Source organism: Pygoscelis adeliae, unplaced genomic scaffold (genome assembly GCF_000699105.1).
Source record: "Pygoscelis adeliae isolate BGI_AS28 unplaced genomic scaffold, ASM69910v1 Scaffold113, whole genome shotgun sequence".
Classification (NCBI taxonomy): domain Eukaryota; kingdom Metazoa; phylum Chordata; class Aves; order Sphenisciformes; family Spheniscidae; genus Pygoscelis; species Pygoscelis adeliae.
The window spans coordinates 9,762,888-9,777,112 of NW_008825108.1; the positions used below are offsets into that span (position 1 = coordinate 9,762,888).

The 14,225-nt window shown below is 42.6% G+C and overlaps 1 protein-coding gene across 1 annotated transcript in view; it reads left to right on the forward strand.

Annotated features, from left to right (window-relative positions):
* PPM1H (protein phosphatase, Mg2+/Mn2+ dependent, 1H) overlaps positions 1 to 14,225 on the forward strand; it is a 76,193-nt gene that overhangs the window by 19,160 nt on the left and 42,808 nt on the right. The window contains exon 3 of the mRNA XM_009327686.1: positions 3,425 to 3,537. Coding sequence (XP_009325961.1) covers positions 3,425 to 3,537 — 113 coding nt within the window. The remainder of the gene's footprint in view (positions 1 to 3,424; positions 3,538 to 14,225) is intronic.

A 14,225-nucleotide genomic window follows, 5' to 3' on the forward strand; every position in this document is an offset into this window, starting at 1 on the left:
GAGGCGCCCGAGCCCCTCCACAGGGTCTCCACGAGGTGGCACGAGCAAGCTGCCGTTGGGGGTCCGGGAACCTCTGACAGAGAAGGATGGTAATAGCTTCGTAGCATAATCTTCCTCCTTTTTTTGGAAGAGATTGTTAGCTAGTGTGGTTAACCTGTGCTTTTGCTCTGGGAAGCCCAGGTCTGAGCCTTAGCGAGGCAGGCGCTGAAGAGACCTAAGCAGGCAGGGGCAGTGTCCTCGGGCTGTGCAGAAAATGACCCCTGCTCTCTGTCACCCACTCTGGAAACATACCCTGTGGCACTTCGCAGTGTCCTCTGCAGGTTTTGCTCCATCCTCCCTGCGCTCCGTCACCCAGGGAAGGGGGACCAGGGTGACTAGGCGTGAGGCAACCCTTGTGGGCACCCTGCTCCTACCTGCCACTACAACATGCGTCCTAAAAAGGAGGGCAGAGCACAGGCTAAATTAGCCTCCTCCTTGGCATGGAACGATAGCCTTTTGAACAGAGGATAATAGAAATCCTTGGGGTTTTTTCTGTCAGGGTCTGAGTGTGTGGCACACGCTGCCCTTTGGGCTGAAAGGTACATTATTTGATTCTGCCCAGCATTGCTCAGCTCTTTCCTTGCACACAGATTGCTCTGTGGGGATGAGCTGCATGCTACAGAAAAGAGGAGGAAAAAAGGAAAGGGAAAAAAAAAGCTTGCTCTGCAATCTTTCTCCAGGTGGAAAATGAGGAAAGCTTCGTATACACTCAGACTTTGTCTAAAATGAGCCCCTTTACACCCATAAAGGCTTCAGAGGCATTTTGGGGTTTCTGCCCCTGTTTGTGCTGTACTACTTTCCCAGCAGCACTGTTATAAAGTGTTTCATCAGAAGCCAGTGTCTCTACATCAGAATGAGTTAGTGGCAATGGTGGGCTTTATTTTATTTTGGTTTATTTTTTTCCCTTCAAATCTTGTTGAGCTGTAGGAAAGCCTTCTCCTCCTTCCCTCCCCCCAAAAAAGGAAATGTCAAACAAAGTATGTAATATCAAATTAAACATGGCACTGAATATACTCTGGCAAGTCATGGTAGTAAATTCAAGTTCTGAACAACAACTAGATGGAAGAGCCCATGAACAGCAATGATTCGAAAAAATCCAGTACACAGATCTAGTTTAAGTCAAGGAAACTCTGAAAATGAGGCCCTAAGGATTATCCGTCTTCTCTCCTATAATAGATGCTTCTGAATTCTGCTTATTGAAAGAAATAAATTTTAATTTAGGCATTCCAACACTTGCAAAGTGTATGTATGACAGAGCTGAAACCAGGTGAGGAATGGTACATTGTTTGAAGGTCTCAGAGGATACTCTGAACTGCGGAGGTGAAGGTTTTTTAAAATTCCTGGCAGTGTCTGGAAAATCCACTGTAGTATTTGTAAGTTTAAATTATTTTGATGGTTAGAAATGTCTGCTTCCTTTGAACTGTTCTTTTCAGCTTAATTTAAAAATATATAGAAACCATGGGGAGGAAAATCAGCTTCTCTATGGTAAGATTAGATAAAGTGGCATTTATAACAGGCCCATGTCTGTGACCAAAGGTTCTGCGAGATTCGATTTTTAGCTTGGAGGTGTTCTCTTCCTGGTCCTCACTGCTCCCCCCTGCCAAAAAAAAAAAAAGGAAAGAAAAGGGAAAACCACAAGTCAATGAGAGCATGGGCTAAGAGCCGGCAGTAAAACCCCGAGTCTCTCTGGCAGCAGAGTGCAGTTCCCCTGCACAGCAGAGGATGGCCGTGTCGGGCAGCGCTGCACCTTTCTTGCTGTCCCTGCCACACCGCCCATCTCAGTACTGTATTCATGGCACAAACGGGATCGGTCCGTCCCTATGTACGCCGGCCAGCAAGGAGTCACATTATTTGTGACAGACACCTCTGCCCAGCCCGCTCAGGATAGTGGCCGAGTGCTGCTGAGCATCCCCACCACTGCCCCAGGTCACCTCCCTCTCCTGAAATTTATAGGAAACAAAGCGTGGTCCCTGGCTTCCTCCAACTCCGCAGATTTTCAATCAAATTGCAGCTGTCATGGTTTGCATTTGTTGTGGTCCTTTTCCTCAGATAAATTAAGCTCTAAATCCCACACCCCAAGGCGTGCACAATTTGAGCTGTTTGTTACTCAGTGCAAATATGAAAATGGCTGAAGTATAGCTCTGTGTGTGTATGCACACACACAGAGGCAAACAAATATATTCATAATAAAAAACACATAGAAGTAGGCAGGGTTTAGCTGAAAAGATCTGCTGGTACTTGCAGTAGCAATGTTAAATGATGATCCCTGTTTGAATCCAGTGTTACAAGGAAAGACCAGTTTGAAATTGGATTTGATTCTGGACACAGGAGAGGAGCGTAATTTGTAACATGCTGTGTTATTACCCCAAACTAAACTAAGAGGCAGCAGAATGGATTCATTGGCATATACTTCAATTTTTGTTTAAAATGTATGGAGTACTAGAAAATAGCTCATTTACTTGTGTCTTAAGTTCTCCAAGCTTTCCTGGAAAAAAAAAAAAATATATATATATAAAATGTATGTATATATTTATGTATTTTTTCATTCCTGGGCTTGGTTGGTGGTTGGTGACAGATGTGACTTGTGTTCTAGTAAGCAGGGGGGCTTTTTTAGATGTAATATTTCTTACACGCAGAATCAGTTGGAAGCTAAACATAGGAAGAACTATTTGAGTAGGTACATACCTCCTTAAATTTGGGCCTATGCACATGCATGAAAATTAAGTCTTTTCAGGACCTCATAAAAGCAGTGAGATGAGACACAGGGTTAAATACTGTGGTTCATCCTGGAAAGTCTGTGAATGCCTAGTATTTTTCGGTAAATACTGTTCTACTGACCTTCCCACGCCTGCCCCCTTAACAAGTTTAGCATCCACCCATTCCCTGTGTTTCTGAAGCGTAGCCTTGTGGCATGAGTGTCTTGCTGCTGTTTGTAAAGGTATATGCTCCGCAATCCTAGCGTCCCTTTTGGAGAGCAGGTAGTTAGTCATGTCGTAGCTAGGTGTCATTAATTATTTGCTGTCTATGTAAAGCACTCTCCAATTATACCACCAGGTACCTGTTGTTAAGCTACATTTATCTTTGCCTTCATTGTGCTTTTTCCGTAGCAAATTCCCTTGCATCCTCAGAGTTGCCATTTGTTCCCTGATGCCTGTTTTACAATCTCCTGTCCTGATTTTTCCTGAGCATCTTTGTATCATAAGTAATAGTACTCCTCCACTTCCCATTCCTCTCCCTGACTGTGTGGCCATAGCTGCAACTGTAAAGAAAGCCAGTGGGACATGCAGTTTAAGAAAGACTCTATTTGTTTTTTTAGGGGAATCTTCATTTCCTAAAACATTAATTGCAATGTTGTCTTTATAAATCTTGTTCTCTTTTCCCATAGGATTTGCAAATTGAACGAGAGAGGACCGTGTATAATATTTCTGGCGGCTGCACAGCCCTTGTGGTGGTGTATTTATTGGGGAAGCTTTACGTGGCAAATGCTGGTGATAGCAGGTGAGTAAGCGTGGTGTCTCCCCAACTATTCCTTCATCCCAAACTCCCCAGATCTGGTGTTACCAACTTCCTTAGTTGCAAACAGTATCACAAGAGGATTCTGTTTCTTTAACGGTCCTCACAGAAATTAATGCAAATGGCACTGATAGGCTTCCAGTATCTAGTTGAGTGGTGGATGCAGACAGGGAGGTTGATGACACTTCTGTCCCTGTAGCAGTTTCTGAATGACTTGATGGTTGCAGAGAAGTGGAAAGACGCTAAAGAGCCATTGAAACAGAAGTGATGTTGGGTGTGTAGTAGAACTGTGTGTTGAACACTGGCAAGGTGACTGCATCTGGAACAGCTGGTAGGGCTGGACTGGTTCAGTAGGAAGTCCTGTGGCTCCTGTCCTCAGCCTTAGTCTTGGAAGGCCACCTGCCTCTCAGATTTTGAAATAAATGAAGGTAATCATCTGTAAGCAAATAACTGCTACTCCTGCAACAGAGAGGAGGGGAGGGAGAGGGGCTATCACAGGTTAGGATTTTTACAGTGTCCTGTTCTAGCTTGTGTACTTGTCCATTTCTCAGAACTGAATGCTGTTGTTCAGGGGTTGTTGCTTTGTTCTGTTTAGAAGTTGGATGCTTGAAGAGTTGTGATGAGAAGCATTTTCTTTGTCTTCTGATTTAGCTAAAGCTAGGAGCATACTGGTAATGTTACTTGCATTTTTTTCCTCTCTCTCACTCTCTGCCTGTAACACCATCAGAGAGAGATAATGAGGCTGGTCTTGCAAGACTTTAGACCTTCACATGTTTCTTTTGGCAGTGCTCTGCATAAACAGGCCAGGGAGAATAGTTCCCCGCATGATAGACTGCTGTTGTGTTCTCTTAGCAGCTGAGAAATTAAAGTCTGCAAAGGTACTGAACCACGTTGTCTTTAGGTGAAGACTGCTACAGTTATGCATTTATGTTTGAGGTTTGTGCGCACACAGTTCATGTTTGTACTGTATGTGCACAATGTATTTACAGAGACAGCAGTCAACCACAAAACGTTTTGTAGTTTAAACCTAACATTTTTATTGCCTCTTGCTGCTTTAAACTGTGTAGAAAGTCAGATAAATCTTTGTGCATAAAGTTCCTGTTCTTTTCATGTTGGTGATTGTTCTTAGTATGCTGAACTTGCTATTTATATTGCAAATTGCTCACCCAATTCCTCTTGACAAGTGACATATATGAATCTTTTTCACATCAAATGTCAAATGAGTCCTCACGGAGGGTAGCTGCAAACATGGTTGAGTAGACCACCTATCTAGTCATCAGAACCAGAACCACTAGCTGCGCTAAATTTTAGCTCTTTTGCCATTAAATTAGAAATAATCATGTTTTCCTGTGCTATTGTACTTGAAGCACAGTTGAGTCTCTTCCATCGGGTTGGCTAAATTGTTTTATTGTCTCTTAAGTGTGCTGTGTAAAATTGGCCATGCAGGACGTACTTCTGAGTAGTTGAGATCTTTGTTCTTAAATGACTGGCTGCTTCCAGTTCCCCCAGGATTCCTCCTCTGCTTCCCGAGAGCAGCCTCAGCTCCATTGCAGCCTCTGTCACCCAACGGGAAGAAATTCATTGTCAGTGATCTTGAATTAGCCCAAGCGTCCGCTGTAGTTAAAGCCACCAAGTCTTCAAGAGGCTTTGAATGTTCATCAAGCCCATCAAAAACATCTCTTCAGAAAAACAGGAAGAGCAAGAATTAGAAGGGAAGCCATTGGCAAGGCTGGGTCTTGTTTGAACTAGGACTCAAAATTTTTCTACTCATTCCTCGCATCTTGTAGGTAATAGCGTCCCTCCAGATCCAAAATAGTTTGGTTTTGCACTTTCTAAATGGACCTCATGGAAACCTTCCTCATGCTGAGGAGAATTCTCTGGATTCCCAAAATCTTTCACGTTCAAATAATCCCATTTCTAGATTTTCGTAGCTCAATAAAATAAAAGGTTTAAAGTGCAGAAGATCAGTTGATCTGGGCCTCTCTCCCACCAAATCCCCACTTCCCATGTTTCAGAAAGGGAGAAAAACAGCTACTGCAAAACATCTAAGTTGCTCCTCATCACTAAAAGGACATTTTAGGACTAGAAAATGAGCTCTGAGGTTGTCCGCCAACTGCCAGGGTGCACAGCGCATTCCTGTATTTTTAAGAGCCCAGTCACATAGCCAAGAAGTTTTATTTGTGTTAGTTGGAAAAATATATTCCTTTTTGCTGTCTCATGCCTTGCGTGGTGAACTTCACTGTTTGTACAGATACAAATGAGGGGGATGAGAAATACAATAAGGAAACTACTTTTAAAAAAAAAAGTTTGTCTGCTCTTGAAGAAGGGTGGGGTTTGTTTTTTCACCCAAACAGGGGACTTGTGCTTGTTGCTGTTGGAACTAGATGCCGAAACCCTCAGTTCTTCAGTTGAGCTTTAGTTTGTTTGAGTTCACCTACTCATTTGTGCCTCTTCTCTGTCCGCACTCTCCTTCTCTCCTCTGCGCTCCCCCACTGGAAAAAGCCTACAAATAAATCAAGCTACATTTCCCACAGACGAGTCTGTGAGAGGAGGTTTTGTGCTGGAGGGGTGGGAAATAAACATTTGGGGTTCATGCAAGCCTGATTTGTACTGCCTTGCCCAGAAGAAGGTTAGGTCTTTTAATTCCAGGCAACTTCAAAACAGCAGAAGCTTTTGAAGGTGGGTTTTGAACAGCTTCTGCTGTCACAAGACCAAGGTATGTGCAACAAACTGTTACTATCACAGTGAGACTAAGGAAACGACAAAGTGTGAGACTTGAATAATAATGTGCTATGCAGTGCCATCTATACCTCAGACTTACGTCTGTGGTATTCAGTTTAACCACCAAAGCCTCTCAAATCTGATCATTTCATGCCATGTACCCTGGCAGTGTTGTATAGCAGCTGTCCTTTTGTAGTTGATGTGTAATTACATCATGAAAAGACTTTAATTACCATATTACTAAATTACCAGCCAGCAATCCTTTCAGGTTCAGCCCTAGCTCACTTCTGTATGGGCTATTAGGCTTCTCCAAGCTGAACACTTCTGGTTGGTGTAAAAGGGAGGAAAAATTGTACTAATTGTAGGTTTTGTTATGAACTATTATTGAGCTTGATGTTATGGCATCACTAATGTCAATGATATAATTAAACTTCTGCTAACGATGCAATCACAGTTCTGTAATAATTATACATTAACTGCACATGATACCAGAACCGTACTAAAAATGAGGTGACGTATTCAGAGCCTGATAAAAACAACTTGGAGGGAGCTGCTTTCATTCTCTAATGGCTTGTCTGATCATTCTTGGACTCTGCCATAAATATACCTACTTGTACAGTCAAAATTCATGCCTGAATATTGGCCAGAGCTTTTTCTAATGTTTCTCTCTCTTTCTTCCTCTCAGAGGTTAGGATTGTCCATGAAAGGTTATCTAATTAAGGACTGATAGTGCTATAGTCAGCTATTCAATATATAGTGCTTTTCTGGTGAGCATTGATGTGCTGTGCTTTGCTTACCAGTTTGACATATACACTATGGTAACTAGGCCAGGCCCTCTGAATAGCTGCCGTTTTTTAATAAGGAATAGGGTCTTCTCTGCTCATTCTTTTAAATAGTATTGTTCAATTTTATGTTGCTAAAGTGACTTTTACTTCTAAACTGCCATAACACGCCTTGTTAATCTCAGTTCTTTCTAGCTTTATACTCTTTATTAGGATGTTGTTTTATAGCTAGTGATGAAGCAGTAGTAAAACAGGGACTTAATGTTTTTACTGATTACTGCCCAATTATTGTATAGCCTCATGCAACATAACATTTGCCCAACATCACTACAGTGACTGTAATGCAATATGATCGTATTAACTATCTTGGGCATGAGTGTTCTTCTGGCTTTCGTGTTGTCTGGCTAAGGAGCTGCTCGGAGACTGCAGGCACTGCCATTTTGTGCTGTGCTTAAAGCCATGTAGGGTAGCTGTGCTATTATCATTATGCGAGAAGCAGAACACCACAAGTTGATTTGACTTTTCCACAGGCCCTGAAACTCTCACTAAATCTGCAAATGGGTTCTTGGGGTTTTTTGATTTATTGGCAGAAGATGGGATCAAAGCAAAGAGCCTGATGTTTCAGAGGCTTCACAGACTTGCAGGGTCACTGGATTTTTTGCTTTGCTTCATCAGCTTTTTTAATCATCTTTTTGCTTCCTTGCTTTTGCTTCCCTGTGCTTATGTTTTCAGGGCATATTCACCCTCTGCTTGAACATATATCCTCATGTCCAGAATAGATTTTCTCCTTTTTGCAAGTGTAGAATTAATGCTAAGCCATTTGGTATTGTTAAATGATAGGAGCTCATTGAGTGAGTGTTTTTTGTGGTGCTTCCATCTGGGTGCAGGTTAAGCAACTTCATTGGTGCTTCAGGTGCCCAGATGTGGGAGAGTGTGTTTATAACACCGACTTCTCCCAGTGTAATAAAATAGTGAATTGAAAATTGAATTCTACTTTGTTTACAGTTTCAGTTCTTTCCAGATTTGCTGCTTGTGTTGAATCTCACTACATTTATAGTTCCTCTTCTTCTGTGTCATGGTGCTTGTCAACTGCTTCCCTCCATGCATAGTTCTCATCATAGGAAGTCAAATTTGGGGGATTAATCTGCTTTTATGAAGTAAATGAGAGGGGCATGGATACAGCCACGTATCTGCTGACTGGCACTGTAGCTTAAATAGAATTTCTGAGAAGTCTGAATTGATGATTCTGACCATTTTTGTGGTTCATGGTATCTGACCTCTTCCTCAAGGCAGTCCAGTAGGGTGATTTTTGCCAGAAGCTCTAACACTGTGTAAGGATGGAAACCAAAAAGTTTGCTTTAGTCTTTGGTTTACAGTATTTTTAACAAACTTTAATTTTCTGATTTTCTTAACTACCCATCTTCTAATCTAAATGGTGTATATTTTCCCTGTTTTGCTTGAGTGGTCTGCCTAAGCCTTCTGTCTCCTTACATCTGTGTCTGCATAAACAACAACTGTGCTTCATACTTAGTACTTAGAGGTCTCTAGAGGAAAGACTAACTCAGTTACTAAGCTTCTCCAGTCTGCAGTATTTGGAAAAGCATTCTTTTTCCTGTCTCCTCCTAAAGATGGGACAAAACCAGCTTCAAATCTTTGAAAACTCTGCAGGGCCTTTTCACCCTGGGACCACGCAATCCATGGTGACTCCTTTTCATCCTCTGAAGTTCTAATTCCTCCAAGTCTTCAAAAGATGCCTCCCAGGAGGCGAGAGCAACACTTACGGACTGTATTTTGGGCAAGCTATGTGCACATACCCTTTTTAGATTATTATTAATTCTTTGACGGAATCACTTGAAAATAATAAATGCTTGATCGTTTCAGGGCAACAGATAACCTAAGCCTGGTCTTCTCAGGAGCCTGTGTAGTGAGGAGAGGCTGAATTCAAGACGAAGCAAGTCTCTCCCACATACATTCTCCCTCACTGACTGCAGTTTGGTACGTGGAGAAGTCTGATCCTGCCTAGCCAAAAATGTTGGAAAAGAGTGTGGCGTCTTAGTCGCACTCAGGAGATATGGCCAAGTCCCATCTCTCTGTTTCCCCTGCTTCTCTTCCTGGAAGCCTGACTTGCAGGCCTGCAGAAAGTACTTCTGCTCCCCTTCACCTTCCTGGCCTCCTTCCAGGGAGAAGCAAGAGCACAAGATTCATAGGAATAGCAGCAACCTCAGGTATTGCAGGATTTTGTGCTGGGTAAAGCTTTCAGAGACACTTCAGGAAACACTTTAACTGAGGTGTGGAGAAAAGGTGTTGGATCAGAAATGAGTTGTTGCACTCAAAGTGCAGTGATAAGGAAGAGTGTTTTCTAGCGATCCAGTGGATGACAAGTTCCAGGGTACTGGCATGTCATATCCAGCACTGACTTGGCAGAAACAATTTATTTGGCAGTAAATGCTCATAGGCTTTTGAAGACACAACAAATGTCCTACCTCTTCTCCAAACTCTTGTTTTTTCCTGGGAGAGTGTATGTCATAGCAATATCTATGGCAATCTAGCAGGTGTTGAAGCCATTGTAAATATTTTTGATGAGTGGTACATTCAGTTAAGTCTTTGGTCCTAACCACACAGACCCATGAAGTCCTTATGTTCCAGATTATGAGGAAGGAGAGTAATTTTGGTTATTCAAGTAATATCAGTAAACTAGAAAACCACAGTTCATTGGTATTAGTTTCCAGGAGTGATGAATTCTATTAACTTTAATTGTCATAGGTTTTCAGCCTTTAAAAAAGAAAAAAAAAGAAAAAAACAAAACCAACAAAAACCAAACGAGCTAATCGAGCCAGACAAAAAAAGTGGGTTGCTGCCACTGCAAGTAAAAATTCCCCTGCTGCCTATTTTTATTGGTGAATATAAGCACTGATCAAGGAAAAATTCCCACTGTAATAACATCTTTGCGTGTATGTCGCATGTGTAGCCTGTAGAGCTTGTAGCGTCTGAGGCAAGATGGGCAAAGGGTACCGAGTTGTAATTTCAATCGGTCTTTTACCAGTACTTTACTGATGCATAAAGAACCTGTGACCTGTAATAGAGGCAGCTCGTGGTATAGGCAAGTATACCAGAATCCAGATCTCCCAGTGCAGTGCATTAAGCTCAAACCCATCTTTTTAATCTGTGCCTTTGTAGCTGCCCACAGAGACACCCGCAGGTTCTTCATTCCAGTGTTACAGGGCCGGGGCCAAGGCACACTAGGCAGGCTGGGTGCCTTGGACCTCTAGCTCCCATCCGTACTGTGGGAGGAGGGCCAGGGGGAGCACTCCAGGCTTGCTTGGTGAATGTTTCAAGCCTGCAGCAGTCCTTACTGTGTTGGAAAGCTTTTCTCATCCCCTGAATTCAATGAGCTTGCCAGGCAGCCCAGGCCGTTCAGTCTCAGCAGCAGCTACGCAATGCAGCTTGAGCCCTGCTCCTGGGGCTTTTAGCGAGGTCTTCCTTTGTCACTTCTGCATGGGTGAATGAAGCAGGGCTTGGGTAAAAATTCACTGATGCAGAGTGAGCAGAGAGTGTGACTTTCAGTCTGCTTTTACTTCTCGGTCCAGCTTGTTTCAATATTGTGCAACTGCTGCTGAATTAAGCAGAAAAGCTGAGATCAAAGTAGATGTGATGCTTTAGGTGCTAAAAGTCATTCTGACTTCCTCAATGGTAAGACAGTGAAGAGCAGGGGGGGAAAAATCCGTGCTTCTTCCATTTTACGTGGTCAGCCATATTACTGGCAAAATAAACACTGACTTGCACAGCGAAGCCTTCATCCACTAAGCCCAGGTTTAGTTGCCATAGTAACTCATCCTGGAGATGAATGTGATATCCTAGACAGCAGGGAAAAAGACTTTGATTCCTCAGATACCAGTCCTGATGCTCAGAGCTGGCCACAGAGACGTGACTGCACTTCTTTGTTCATTTCCCTGGCACAGCCTGAGTAATTGGTGGCATGTTGTTCAGCCGTGATACAGAAACGCGGTGGTATATCATCATTGCAACCCTGGACTTAGGTGTGTTCAAATGAAGAATACACTGAAATGATCACGGGCAAAATGAATCCCGTGAGGGCAGCAGATTTCCAACCTAAGGATGCTGGAACCAATGGCGGGCAGTTTCCCTGTGCTAGCTGTGTCGCTATAAACTCACTATAAACTGGCTTGTAATAGCTTCTTAGCTGCCAGCTGAAGTCCTCTCAGAAAGATCGGTGGGTTCAGATGTAAACCAACAGGAAAGTATGCACAATTAATTACAGAGCATTTTAGTTTAGTTCATTGGCTTTTGGTTTAGTGCTACTGGAACCAGAGTAGACAATACTAGAAGTGTATAGGTAAACATATGAAGTCACCACTAGTTCAATAGCAAAAGTTACTTTCCTGATTAAACAAACAAAAAAATCGCATACAGCTAGCCAGTGATGGGGTGGGAGGACAAAAAAAAAAGTATAATTAGCCCTAAAATGAAACACTGTTAATAAAGCCAACTGCTAATAATAAGCCAACTGCTAATAATAACTCCATACTGAGATTGCATCAGACAAGCAATACACTTGAGGACCTAAGCTGGAGCAGGGAATTCACGGGAGAGTCCCATGGGGATGGAGCTGCAGCCCGCCAAAGAGGCACTAAGAACTAGAAGCATGCAGCTCCTGGGGTCAAAAATGACCGGGCAATGTGACTTCTCCAAGCTGTATCCTCTGTGGACAACCTGCAAGCTCAGTATTATATTTAATTTAAAACTGTAGAGTGAGTAGTGATGCAGAAACAACTGAAATAATTTACTTAGTGTTGGTGACAGCCAAGTGCTTCTCACCGTTGGATGCAATATATGGGGTAGAGAGAGGCTGCCAGGAGTAGAAAATCCCTTTAACTGCTGCTTATTGTTAGTTGAATACATGGGATGGAATGTGAGATCAGTTCTAAAAATTCAGATTTTTATTGTTTTTGACAGTAAGGAAGATACTGACTGGCTCAGGTGCTAGTGTAGATGAGAAGTAAGCCCTTCCGTGGAATTCTATGAATATTATTTTGCTTTGAGAAACAGCTTCTACTTCTAAATCACTAATTCGTGATCCTTTATTAAAAATAATACAATTCATTGAGACAAAAACAGACTACCAGAACAGTGGCTTTAGAGTATATCAGCAGCCTTATTTTGCCCAGAGGCCTTCTCCACAGGAATCACTAAATAAGCATTAGAAATGTAAATATGAATGAGTCGGGTTACTGGAAACAACGTAAAGCTCTACACGTGTGTACAGGAACAGCTCGCGTGCTTGTAGGTGCCTCTGAAGGATGACTCTCGGGGCTTCTTGCAGGGACTGGATTTCATCATTTCTTTCCCTGGTTCTTTTCAAAGGCAGGAGGAGGTTCTCATGTTGCCACAGGAGAGGTGTAGCACGCTTGGCTCTGTGCTGGTGCGAGGACATGAAAAGAGGCCCTTGAATTAAATACCTGGGAACTCCCAGCATCGGTGTCCTGCCAGAGCAGGAGCAGGGCTGTACTCAGCGGTTGTGCTGCTGAGATGTTAATCCTCCGAGCAGCCAGGGTGGCTGGCAGTCTGCAAAAGGCCTTTAGCAGAAGTTTGGGAAGGTTCTTCATTGTTCCTGCAGGAAATGCCGAAGCACACTCCTGTAGGAAATTGCTTAAACCTGCCTTTGTGCAATACTTCACCAAGGCAAGTTCTCGCACCTTTTATTGGCTTCAGGGAGCTGAAGTTCTCCCAAGTGATGAATGAACGAATGCATCCGAGCAGCCTGCTTTAACCACGGCATACTCGATGAGACTACATTGTCGCAGGGAGAGTGCGTTCCCTCTTAACGTTGGCTTTGTTCGGCTGAAACAAAAATGATCCAGTGTTTCTATTCTGTCACAGTATTTCTGTGGACAGCCTGATGTTTGCAGTGAAAGATGTGAAGAAGCCAGGGTGGCAGGACTGTTGAGTGGCAATGGATGGAAAATGAGGACAGAGGTGATTTTCATTGGCTCTACCCTCTCCCCAGTTTGTTGCTTGTTTTCTTCTTGGTAGAGATGCCAAGTAGGAGTTGGGCCATTTTTGAAACATCTCTTGGGTATTACGGGTGGGAGGCAGCCAGGGTTTTTTTCCATTGTTGTTGCTGAAGGTTGCTGCTTTCACCTCTGAGTTTTATGGTGAGGGATATGTCATCGCTGGGACCTGTTTTAGTCCCTGCTAAATGTTACATAATGGTTTGTTTCACTATCCCCAGTCTGCCTTAATTCATAAAATTAAGGAAATCATTTAAAAGCTTTGCACTATAGTTCCATGATTATTGCCAGTGCAGTGAGGTGTTTGTTCACCTGGTTTCTAAAGAAACATTGAGAAATGAGTCTGTGTGGGACTAAGGGAGAGTAATTCACTTCGTAATAAGTGAAACCAAGGTGCCAGGGCTGAATGTATTAAAAGTCATCAGTAATCGTAATGGCTGTAAGTTCCAGTATTTCATTTAGAGAGGAGAGAAATGTGTTTTTAATCTTTTTATAATCACGTCTTCTTTCACTTCTTAGCAATTAAGAAAAAGTAAATAAACAAAACTGGTTCGAAGCTCACCAGGCATTAGCATTGTTCTTCTTGGCTTCTTTAAATATATGCATTTAGTTACCATAGTAAACAAGTACCTATCTAGAGTGATTCCATAGTTCTAGGATTTACTTCTTTTTTTTCTCAGCTATTTTGTGACACACCTAATTAAAATCTACTGCTTGGTTCTCCTTTGAATGTAGTAAAACCCTGCCTTATTCTTTCTGTCAGTTTAATCCCTCTTTCTTTTCCATGGACACATTTCTAATACCTCTTCAGACAGGCCAGACACTTCTGCTTCATCTGTACCGAATCCACAATGCTTAACACCTTTTGACAAAATGGATACATCCTCCCTGTGGCTTGGAATTGATACACGCTGTCAAAAAGGGTTTTCCGAACAGTCTCTCTTTGTCACCTTTACTAGATTTTTATCCTCTGTTGTAGAAATGTGCAGTTTAATGTTGCGTTTCAAATCATTTTTGGCTGAAAAAGTGTGTAATGGAATCAGGGTGTCCCCTGAATACTCCTAACAGTAGGAGATGCCTCTTTGTTTTGAACACTAGAATCTCAATAGACCCATGACAGCAGTGAAATTACACTTTTGAC